This window comes from Chrysochloris asiatica, unplaced genomic scaffold (assembly GCF_000296735.1).
Source record: "Chrysochloris asiatica unplaced genomic scaffold, ChrAsi1.0 scaffold00003, whole genome shotgun sequence".
Taxonomy (NCBI): domain Eukaryota; kingdom Metazoa; phylum Chordata; class Mammalia; order Afrosoricida; family Chrysochloridae; genus Chrysochloris; species Chrysochloris asiatica.
The window spans coordinates 13,468,630-13,481,171 of NW_006408521.1; the positions used below are offsets into that span (position 1 = coordinate 13,468,630).

The window sequence follows — 12,542 nt, forward strand, 5'->3', positions numbered from 1 at the left end:
CTCCTTCCTCTTCCTAGATTCAATCTGTTTAGTCATTTGACTGATGTAGGCTCTGACTACCTCTAGTGAACTAAAAACAGACTTTGGTACAAGTAAGTGTAAGGTCCCTGGACGTTCAGCCATCTCCACAGGATTGTTTAGGTAATTGCCCTTACTTCAGCCTGAAATCATAATTGCACATTTGTAATAGAGAGGCCCTGGTGGTTCAAGGGTTCAGCGCTTGGCTGCTAATGGAAATGTTGATGGTTGGACTATGCCCAGTGCAATAATTAAGGTTCTGTGCCATCTCTACTAGGCCAGGATTTTCAGAGGGCTAGCAGTTGAGATCCTGTTGTGGCACTGCAGGATAATGCACTGGATTGTAAGGTTGTTGTGAATTACAAGGTCAGCAGTTCAAACTCAGCAGCCGCTCCTCAGAAACCCTATATAGGGTCTCTATGAATTGGAACCACCTAGATGGCATTTAACAGCAACAGTGGTTGAGATGTGCTTGTTCCCATGATGATGAAACCCAATACAGGCATAATTAACTCTATGGTGAGTGGCTATGAGCAGCCAATCAGTTGAAGGGAAACTTCCTTAGGGGTGTGGCCTGCTGCCAATATAATGGACACACTGGAAAGTCTCTCTTCCACCTGGGACTCTGCCATTTTAATCCATTCTCTTGATAATAGACTTCTCTTTATATATATATATATGTGTGTGTGTGTGTGTGTGTGTGTGTTTTAAATATATATCACTCCTTTTGCTTCTCTAGAAAGCTTAAGACACCCAGTCAGTCTGTAAGAGAAGGGTCTGGTAATCTCCTGCTTATATAAAGATTATCGTCAACAAGGAAGTTAATATACTGTCACACAGAGTCACTATGAGTCACAATAGACTCAAGGGCACCCAACAACAAGAATTAGCAACAATTAATATTAGTAATAAGGAATTTATCATGCTGATCATAAATAAACTTTGTTGTTGTTGTTGTTGTCAGGTGCCATCGAGTCGGAACCGACTCATAACGACCCCATGTACAGCAGAACGAAACAATGTCCGATCCTGGGCCAACCTCACTACCTCTGCCACACTTGAGTCCATCAATGATGCCACCTGGCTGATCCATCTCATTGGGGGTCTTCCTCGTTTTCTCCGACCTTCCATCTTACCAAGCATATCCTTCTCCAGTGACTGTTCCCTCCTGACAATATGTCCAAAGTATGATAGATGAAGTTTAGCCATCTTGGCCTCCAAGGAGCACTCTGGCTGCACTTCTTCCAAAACAGATCTATTGGTTCTTTTGGCAGCCCCTGGCACTTTTAGTATTCTCCTCCAACACCCCAATTCAAAGGCATCAATTCTTCCATGATCTTCCTTATTCACTGTCCAGCTTTCACAATACATCGTCTGATCTCTTGACTGCTGCTTCTGTGAATGTTGATAGTTGATGCAAGAAGAATGAAGTCTTTGACAACGTCAATCTTTTCTCCATTGATAAGAATGTTGTTTATTGGTCCAGTGGTGAGGATTTTTGTTTTCTTGACATGGATATGCAATCCATACTGAAGGCTGTGTTCTTTGATCTTCATCAGTAAATGTTTCAAGTCCTCTTCACTTTCAGCAAGCAAGGTTGTGACATCTGCATATAGCAGGTTGTTAGTGAGTCTTCCTCCAATCCTGATGTCACATTTTTTTTCATAGAACCCAGCTTCTCGTATTATTTGCGCAGCATGCAGGTTGAATAAGTATGGTGAAAGAATACAACCTTGTCATACACCTTTCCCAATTTTAAAACATTCAGTGTTCCCATGTTCTGTTCAAATAACTGCCTCTTGGTCCAGGTACAGATTCCTCATGAGCACAATTAAATGTTCCGGAATACTCATACTTCACAACGCTGTCCATAGCTTGTCATGATCCACGCAATTGAAAGCCTTTGCGTAGTCAATAAAGCATAGGTAAACATCTTTCTGATATATATATATATATATAAACTCTGAGGATATATTAATTAGGATTCTTTAGTTACAAGAACGGGTTTAATCAAAAACTGAGAATTGGCTAACTGTACGCAGTCCAGGGTTAGATTTCAGGATTGAAACGATCCAGGCCTCTGGAGATACTAGCAGGCACTGCCTCTCATATTGTTTCCTGTGGGATGACCATCTTCAGCTCTGGAAGACCCACTAGCTCCCTTCTCAACCCTGTTATTTCCTAGCCCCACAGCCTCCCATTTTAAGTGTAATGGAGAAAAGTTTAGTTTGAATTCCAGTGTTTCCAGCAAAGTTATGAGGTTGACTCTGATTTGATGTGATGTGCCCAGTGAATTGAGGTAACTGGATTTCCCTGCCCCCATCTTCTTCCCCTTCTCCCCTATACATATAATCTGGATCTAGGATTTGAGTCACACTGTGCACCAGACTGCAATGACGTTTGAACTGCAAGGTCAGCGGTTCAAGCTCACCAGCTGCTCCTTGGAAAGCCTATACAGGGTCGCTATGGGTCGGAATTGACTCGATGGCACTTAACAACAACAATAACAATCCATATCAAATAACTAAAAAGAGGGGGAGACGGGCAGCTTTCCAAAGGCAACTTGGAAATGCTGAAAGCAGAAAAAGATGTAGGAAAAAGTCCTGGGTGACCACTATAGATGGAATTATTAAACCCAATTTATTACTACTTATGAAAAACAATTTTTAAAAAATTGTCTGTGGGAAGAATGGAATAAAAGTCGACCTGAGGGTGAAAGGGTTGCTTCTTTTCCCTCATCATTTGCATAGTCAGATATGAGTTTGAATGATATTCAGAGTGAGATGTTCAGAGGCAAGGGTAGTTTTAGAGACACTCGGAGTATGTTAGAGTAGAATCAGGATTGTTATCCCACTATCTCTCACATCTGTTAGGGCACCACATTCTATCATTAAAATCATATTCCTTTGTCCTTAAAGAACTGGGGACCCTCAAGAATGCACTGCTAAAATAAAAATAACTTTGGAGATTATTTTCTCCAGAACACCTTATTTTCTCCAGAACACCTTATTTTCTTTTCAAAGGCTTCCACAGTAAACACATTTGGACAATAGTGCCCACTGACCCTCACTTATTGACTATCTTGTTATTTGACATTTCACATTTATAACAAAAGTAAAATCGTCGAATTGACTATTTTGGGAATTAATGACATAAATCTGTCAGTACCAAATGTCGGGGTTTGAGTCATGCTGATTGTGATGGCCAGGATTGTCAGTGTTTTGGAAGGAGGCGGTTTGGATGTTTCTGTAATACTGTAGTCATCCTTCATTGTGGTGGTCTGATGTGCATAATGCCAATTTGCACATAACAGCCTGGTCTTTGGAACTTAAACATGTTGTTAAGTGAGGAATGGGTGTACATCATTGCCCCTCTTAGATGTTTACAACATATGTTAATATATTAAAGACTCTGAAATGTTTTGGACTAAAGAAAAAATATTTCAGTTAAATCAACTTAGAATTCTCTGAAACGATTTGAGCGTGGGGCACAGTTTTCTCCACAAAGTACCTGTTAACTCTTTCAGGGAACTTGAGAGACATTGGGTACGGAACCACACCACCACATAAGTAGGGCCTGGAGGGGAGAAAGCAGGGCCTTCAAAGCAAGAAAGTTGTTTTAAAGTGCTGACTCATAGCGATCCTGTATAGGGTTTCTGAGAAGCGGCTGGTGAATTTGAACCAATGACATTGCAGTTCAAACAGACCTGGGGTCCAGGGCATTATTCCACAGTGCCACACCAGGTCTCCCAGAGCAAGAATGACTAGGTTTAATTCCTGGCTTTAGTATTTATTCACTAGCCAATTTTGCTAGTTAATAGAATTTTTTTTTTCCTTTTTCAATTCTCTATTTGTAAAGTAAATTTAAGAATCACTGGGAGACAATGATACATATTACATAAGAAAAGGTCATTTGCAAACGTTGTTTGGATTATAATTCACACTCAAGAGAAGGTGATTGTTTCAGTAATTCTCATCTCCTTGCTCACTTCTTTTTTGAAATGTCTTAATTAAATAAGCTTTTTATTTTAAAATCACTTGAGGTTTACCTAAGAGTTGCAAACATAACACAAAATTTCCATATGATACCTTCCTCAATCGCTTCTGTTTCCTCTTTCTGTACTGTGTGCTTAAAAACTGTGTGAATTAAGACTGGTGCATCCTGGGATTTCCTGAAACTAACGTTTACTGAACGATGTATCTTTTAAAATGAGACACATTGTTTACTTACTGGAAATCCTTCTCCTTAAGACCGAATCACTGTGCAGGGTGGGGTTGTTTTAGTTTCCTTTTTCTCTTTTCATTTTTCGTTCCCTTGGAAGGATTGTCCCGCGGCCATGCTTGAACTCTGGGATCGTCTGCTTCTGGTGAGTCCTCCTCCCTGGGCGGGCGCGGGGTTGGAGTGCCAGGGGACCCGGTTGCGGGTCCGTCTCCGGGGGCTGGGGACGCGCGGGGGTGGGGGACGGCTAGGACTTTCCTGTGGTGGAGATTCTCAAGGTGCAGAGGGACTCCCTTTTCTGGGGGGCTCGAGCTCTAGGCGCTTTGTGGGAAGGGGTGAGCAAGGGGTTGGCTGACATTTGGGGAAGTGCCTGGGAAGTTTAGGGGTGGCTGGTGGGAGACACTGGCTGGGGAAAGGAGGGCATTTGCTAGGCCAACCTTACACACCAACTTTACAAAGGAGATAGGTGTGGGTGTGACAGTTCTCAAAGTTAGGGAATCCCTAGCACTAAGGCAGTTGTTATTAAAGCTGAAGTTTCAGAAAACCTATCTGGGGCTAAAGGGGACCCCGGATCCTTGTGTACCTTCTATCACAAAAGAGAAAAACTTGTTTCTTTCCTATAAATCCCTCTCCTTAAGAAGAATCACTGGCACAACGTACGTTTTTAGTTTCTTTTTGCTCATTTGTTTTCTGTCCAGATTGTCGTGGATTACTGGTTGGGCTGCAAATCTCAGTCCAGCGCATTCACCCACACAAAGATTACATACACCAAAGACTACAACACATATTTATTATAATAGCTATGATATTATATAATATCGTAAATTAAATATAATGTTTGTATATGATGGATAGCCTAGGGAATAAAAGTTTCTTAAATAAATTTATAAATTAAGAAGAGTACAAACAAACAAACAAAAAATCAGTCATAACCCTGCCACCTCATGTTTGTAATGTATCTTTCATTTTCCCTCTATAATGGCTCTTTGGGTTAGACTTTGGGCTGCTTATCTCAAGGTTAGCAGCTCAAACCCATTAATCACTTCTCAAAGGGAGAAAGATGAAGCTGTGGGCTCCAGTCAAGATTTACAGTCTCAGAAACCCTCTAAAGGGTATCTGTGAGTCAGAACTGACTTGATGCCTATGGACTTGTGTTTTTTCCTTTTTCTTTTTTGCTTTTGTTATTTTGGAAGACGTTCTTGCCCTGTTCCTTGCATCCAGCCCTTGCCCACTGTCACTTCGCTGTGCATGTCATCAGAAAATGTCTGCTTCCAGCCTTTGCATCTACATATTGCATGAACTTTGGGAAAACAATAGTAGGGACAGGATTCCTCCAGCAATAATGAATAAAATTGAGGGGGTTACTAGTTACATGGAACAGAGAAGTAAATTTTATTTAAATTACATCAATGAGCTGTCCTTAGATGGAGGCCTGCCCTGTTTTCTCTTCCTTTGTCCTCTTTTTCTCTAGTGAAAATGTAAGCCCACAACCCCATCCTATACCAGTTTGCTTCTCTTCCCCAGGCTCCTGGGAATTATTTCTATGGCATGTAACAATAAATAAGTTTGAAATCCCAAAATATTAACATAGTTCTAAAGGAGACAGAAAGGAGCTCTGGTAGCGTAGTGGTTACGAATCGGGCTGTGAACCTTAAGGTCAGCGGTTCGAAACTACCAGCCGCTCTGTGGGAGAAAGATGAGGCTTTCTACTCCCGTAAAGATTTACACCCTCGGAAACCCTGTACAGGGTCGCTATGGGTCAGAACTGACTCAACGGCACTTAACAACAACAACAACAAAGGAGACAGAGGGTTCCTGGTGTTGCGCTGAACTGCAAGATTGACTGTTCAAATCTCCCAGCCATTTCTCAGAAACCCTATATAAGGTCGCTATGAGTTGGATCTGACTTGACAGCACTTAACAACAACAACAACAAGGACAAGTGAATTTATTTTAAAATTTTGTGTGAGAAATAGCTATGGACAGTCTTTTTGTTCGTTTATTTTTAAAGTAGCACACGGCGTCACCAGTAAGGGTCCTGGCTGATCTAGAACTATGGACAGAGAGACACTGACAGTCAGCATCTCTCCAAACAGCATTTGAAGCAATCGTTTTCAAACAATGTTTGAGGGAGAAGAAAGAGGGTTTGGAAAAGAAACCAAGGCATTTACAAGTAATCGTATAGAACAGTTTTGAACACAGAATAAAGACAATGTCTTGGCTCATGGATAGGTCACCGAGTTGTGCAAATGTTTTGTAGTTGCCTACTAACTGAAGAGGGACCAGTCGCTGGAGAAGGATATCATCTTTGGTAAGGTGGAGGGTCAGAGAAAAAGAGGAAGACCCCCAGCGAGATGGATTGGCCAAGTGGCAGCAACAGTGGGCTCAAGTGTGGCAACAGTAGTGAGGTTGGTCCAGGATAGGGCAGTGTTTTGTTCTGCTGTGCATAAGGTCACTATGTGTCGGTACGATTCAATGGCACCTAACAACAACAACAACTAACTGAAGGGTTGGTGGTTTGAACTCACACAGCAGCAGAGTGGATAAAAGGCTTGATGATGTGCTTTCATAAAGCTCACAACCAAAAAAATCCTAGGGAGCAGCTCTACTTTATAATATGTAAGGGTCTCAGAGAATCAGAATCCATTCAAAGACAACAGATAAAGGTTTAGTATATAATTGAATCATTTTCCTTAAATCAACCGAAGAAGCACAAAATGGGGTCACAATGCATTTCTTTCTTTTTTTTAATGGACTTTACTTAACACAAATGACTTGAGAAATTTTATGAGCTCAATACAATTATGAAATATGAATGAAAACTTTAGCAACCAGGATGGAAAAACACAGATGATAACAACATTGAGACACAAAAAGTAAATGGTAGATGGAGACCATCAGGGCTTCCACTACAAACTATAGTTATTGTTGTTGTTAAGTGCCGTCAAGTCAGTTCTAACCCATAGCAACCCTGTAGAGGGTTCCCAAGAAGTGGCTGGTGAGCTTCAACCATCAACCTTGTCGTTCAAACCAACTTTGCAGTCCAGTGCATTAACCCATAGCAGCACATCAAAGCTCCCACCAACTATGATTAGATGAAGGGCATGTCTTCTATTTTCATGCTACAACACAATTACCATCCTTAGTGACAAATTAGAGTTTCATCTGGAAGAAGATCAACTTTTTTTCTTGCCGTGATTCTGGCAGGAGAGGTGAAATAGATGCAAAAAGGAGCTGAGATGTAGCTGTTGCCTCTGAGTAAGTCTCTTTGGGGCAGTAGACAAGTAATGTATTTCTAAATAAGTCTTGTATTAGAAGTGTCGTTACTTCAAAGGAATCTCTCTGAAGGCTTCCAGAATTATGTAAAGGTGTCAAATAACTATCAACTCACAGAACTGACAGTTGTAGAGAACAACCATTTTTTCAGAGATGATCAGAAACCAGAATAAGGAAACCCCCATTTGAAAGCCCCTAGTGAGTTAAATGCATTTTGGTGATTTATCTTGGGTCCAAAAGTCCCTTAAAGATCACAGGTTTGCAACGGATACTAGAGAATATTTACTTATGATAAAAATAAGTACAATAAAAATGGAAGGGCATACTTTAAAAAACTGATCCATAAGATAAAAAAGTAAAGTGATACCAAACTTATTACTGTGAATCTATATTTCTTTTTTTTAAAGCGAAATTATAGGAAAATTAAACACAGGATGTAAAAACAAAAAGTGGAGCTATTAATGAAAAACTAGTCACTCATTATGTTATAAAACCCAACACAAGCATTTTCAGTTTTACTAATAACCTCACACAACTTGTCTACACACAGACATCATTGCATGTCTAATCAGTGTGTTTTTATAACCTGCTTTTTGTCACTTTGCACTGTACACAGACCTTTTTATACAATTTTCAGTGTATAATTTTTATTGGGTACATCATAAGGCAATTATTAAATGAACCCAGATCATGTATCATGTACTATTTTGTTTGTTTATCCCTTGGTAAGTGTTGTTGAGTTGGTTCTATCCAAGGCTTTAAATCTTTGAGTGAGCAGAAAGCCTCATCCTTCTCCCATGGAGTGGCTGGTGGGCTTGAACCTCAGACCTTGTGGTTCATAGTCCAGTGCTTACCATATGCAGCCATCACCCATTAATCACTAGTTCTTTGTTATTTTAAGATCATTTCTTAAATGTATGGGGATCTAGGTAGTTTTTTCTTATTACTGAGAAATTATTTATAGAGCCATTGTAAGTATCTTAGCATATAATTTTGTATTCTTCTTTGTTGTGCATGTATATATTCACTTAAGTGGGGAAACAACATTTAACCATATGATAATTTAAATTTTTCTCATTTTCTGCAAAATCCTTACTTTAAAAAGAATAAAGTTTCTTTATTAATTTTATTAACTATCTTCAATTTGGACATGTTGTTGTTGTTAAGTGTCGTGGAGTTGGTTCTGACTCGTAGCAAACCTTGTATAGAGTTTCCATGGAGCGGCTGGTGAGCTTGAATCACTGGCCTTGCGGTTCAAACCGACCTTAACCCACAGCGCCACACCAGGACTCTGATTTGTACTTAAACAAGAACAAATAATTCAATCTACTTGCTTACCTTGATTTTCTTTGAAGTGAGAGTATGAGTGTACTTGTTAGGTGTCATCAGTTGGTTCTGACACACAACCACCCTATAAAAAACCAGAAGGACACACTGCCCAGTCCTGCACCATCCTTACAATCATTGTTACATTTGAACCCATTGCTGCTGCCACTGTGTCAATATTGGGGACCATAGGGGCTCCTCTTTTTTGATGAGTCTCCATTTTACCAAGCATGATGTCCTTCTCCAGGAACAGGTCCCTCCTGATAACATGTCCCAAGTATGAGAGACTAAGTCTCCCTCCTGGCTTCTAAGGAGCATTCTAGCTATAGTTCTTCTAACACAGATTTGCGTATTCTTCTAGTAGTCCATGGTACTTTTAATATTTTTATTCAGCAGAGATTGAGAATAATAAAGCTCAAATTAGAAAGACTTTCAGCATTGTAAGATTGCTGCCTTCACCCTTCTTTGAAGGAAATGAACTGGTTTTGCCATTGATCACCCCCCACCCTTGATTTTAAATGTATTTATTAGACACTACTGTTTTCTAATAAACACATAAAAATAAAACCACAGTGGTTTCTAATAAATACATTGTATTTATAATAATAAATTTATTATTTTTTGTATTTATAATATATTTATATAAATGCACACACACACACACACATATATAAATTGTATTTGTAATGTATTTTAAATAATAAATTGTCCTCATTGGACAATTGGTCTGATTTTTAGGAACGTGCATTTTGAAGATTAGGCTTATAAATGAGCAAATCTGACTACAAATTCCATCTGCAGATTTTCTTAGCCCAACAATGCAACAAAGCTTACTGTTGGTTGTATTAAGTTGTGGAATGCAAAAACTTGCAAAATCGGGTTAAACTTGGTATTGGACTAATTACTAATAATCTTGTTCCTTTGTTAAGTCATGCAGCTTTCTTGTCTTTGGTGTGATCACAATAGAAGATGTGAAAAATGTTAATTATTTTGGGAAAAAAAGAAAAAGAGAATGACTGAGAGGTGGTGAGGTAAGGCTCTTGCCTCTTGAGGTTTGTGTTTTAGCCGTCACCTAAAAAGGGTGTTTCGTCTTGCTGGGCTATTTTTTCATATAGTGTTTGTAAGGGCTTAGGCCTGGTTTCAAAAACTGGGCCTATGATTCCCCAAACTGTCTTTTGTTTGACCTCCATGATACTGAAACAAACAATATTTAACTTTATTTATAAAATATTAGTTGCCATAAGGAGCTCTGATAGCATAGTGGTTACGAATCGGGCTGCGAACTGCAAGGTCAGCAGTTCGAAACTACCAGCTGCTCCACGGGAGAAAGATGAGGCTTTCAACTCCCGTAAATATTTACAGCCTCGGAAACCCTGTACAGGGTCGTTATGAGTCGGAACTGACTCCACGGCACATAACAACAACAACAACAACTTAAATACTGGGGAGCATGGGGGTTCCAGACGACAAGTCCTGCTCTGTGAATCACAAGGTCTATGATTTGAGCTTACCAGCCACTTCCTGGAAGATGAGGCTTTCTGCTCTTGCAAAGAGTTAGAAAATCTCAGAAACCCTATACAGGGTTGCTGTGAGTCTGCACACACTGGACTGAACTTAAAATCCAACTGCTTTACTCCTGTTACCTAAGCGCACCTAAGGGCCTTAAATAGCTCTACTGAGTTGTTTATGTTCTCAGATGGAGTAAAAGGATTTAGGAAGTGAACTTACAACCCTGAGACGGAACCCACTCTCGAGCACAAGTGCTGAATCTCTATACACCCTTGCCCAAACTCACTGCCGTCAATCCGATTCCATTTTGAGTCATAATGACCCTTGTTGTTGTTAAGCGTCATCGAGTCAGTTTGAGTCATAGTCACCTTGTAGAGAGTTTCCAAGGAGCAGCCTATGGCTTTGAACTGTCAACCTCATGATTAGCAATCCAGTGATGATCCTGCAAGACACAGTAAAACTGCCACCGGAGTTTCTAGGGTTGTAAGTCTTTACAGAAGCCATCTACCACGTATTTTTCTCTTAGAGCAGCTGGTGGGTTCAAACGGCCAACCTTTTGGTTAGCAGCTGAGTACTTTAAGCACTGCACCATCAGGGCTCCTTGAATCTTCCCTTGTTGTTGCGTTGTTAAGTGCCGTCAAGTCAGTTCTGATTCATAGTGACACTGTATAGGGGTTCAGAGGCTTTAAATCTCCATTGGAACAGAGCACCTCATTTTTCTCCTGTGGAGCAACTAACTGGTGGGCTCAAACTGCAGACCTTGTAGTTCACAGTCCAGTGCTTATTGTATGGAGCCACTGATCCTCTCTTGTTGTTGTTGTTGTTGTTGTTGAGTGCCATCGAGTTGGTTTGGGCTCATAGAGATCCTGTATAGTGTATCCAAGGAGTAGCTGGTGAGTTTGAACTGCCGACCTTGTGGTTCAAACCAACCTTGTAGTCAGTCAAGTGCTTGTCTTACAGCGTCACACTGTGACTTCTAATTGTGGGTAATTGGAAGCTCTGTGCCCAACTTCCTCAACCATAAAACATAATAACAATTTCTCAAGCATAGATGTATTGTAACTACCAAAGGAGTGATTTATGGGAGTGAACTTTGTTGAAGGCCAGGCAAGTTTCATGTTGCTTCAGTCAATGTTACTCGTAGTGACATCATGCAACAGAGTACAATTGCTACATAGAGTTTCCTAGGCCATGAGCTTTAAGGGAAGGAGCCCTGTAGCATAGTGGGTTAAGAAAGTTGGACTGCAAATTGCAAGGTCAGCAGTTTGAATCTACCAGCCGCTCAGCGGGCAGGATTTACCATCTTGGAATGGCTATACAGGATCATTGTGAGTTAGAACTAACTTCACAGCACACAACCACTACCACTAATCTTCAAGGGGTGGGAGGAAGATGAGACTTTCTGCCCGGGGGCATTTAACCACACTAACACATCATGGAGCAGATCCCCAGGTTGTAGTCCCACAGAGCCACTGGGTGAGTTCAGATCGTCAGCCTTTCACTTAGCAGTCAAGATTGAATTCATTGCCTCACTAGTGCTCCTTTCCGGAATAGTGTTGTAAGTGCCGTCCAGTTGTTTACGACTCACAGCATCCCTGTGTAGTGTTTCCAAGGAGAGCTGGTGAGTTTGAACTGCTGACCTTACGGTTAACAGCCTAGTGCTTATCTTGCAATATGCCATACCAGGACTCTTCTGGAATATTGTTGTTAAAATGTTGTTGTTGAGCCAGTTTCTACTCATAGTAACCCTGTTTCAATGAACATCGACCTTGCAGTTCAAACCAGACTTGCAGTCTAATTATTCTACAGAGCCACACCAGCTGGTGATTATATGCCATGGAGTCAATTCCAACTCATAATGACCCTGTACAGGATTTCTGAGGCTGTAAATCTTTATGGGAGCAGAATGCCTCATCTTTCTCCCGTGGAACAGCAGGTAGTTTCGAACTGCTGACCTTGAGGTTAGCAGCCCGATTCCTAACCACTATGCAACCAGAGATCCTTGAACTATAATAATAGTTCTTATTATTTTTTATTTTTAAAAATAGCTCTGGGATGTAATATAGTCACATCGATACTTTAAATTGGCATACCTTCCTCACAAACCCACGGCCACTGAGTAGATTGTCATCTTATTTTGTTGTTGTTAAGTGCCATCAGGTTGGTTCCAACTCATAGTGACCCTGCACAGGGTT

The 12,542-nt window shown here is 40.6% G+C and overlaps 1 protein-coding gene across 1 annotated transcript in view; it reads left to right on the forward strand.

Annotated features, from left to right (window-relative positions):
• Nucleotides 1-4,354: 4,354 nt before the first annotated feature.
• The window catches only part of FAS (Fas cell surface death receptor), a 28,060-nt gene continuing 19,872 nt past the window's right edge, over nucleotides 4,355-12,542 (forward strand). Inside the window, exon 1 of the mRNA XM_006831438.1 lies at nucleotides 4,355-4,571. Within this exon, the coding sequence (XP_006831501.1) occupies nucleotides 4,355-4,571 (217 nt within the window). The remainder of the gene's footprint in view (nucleotides 4,572-12,542) is intronic.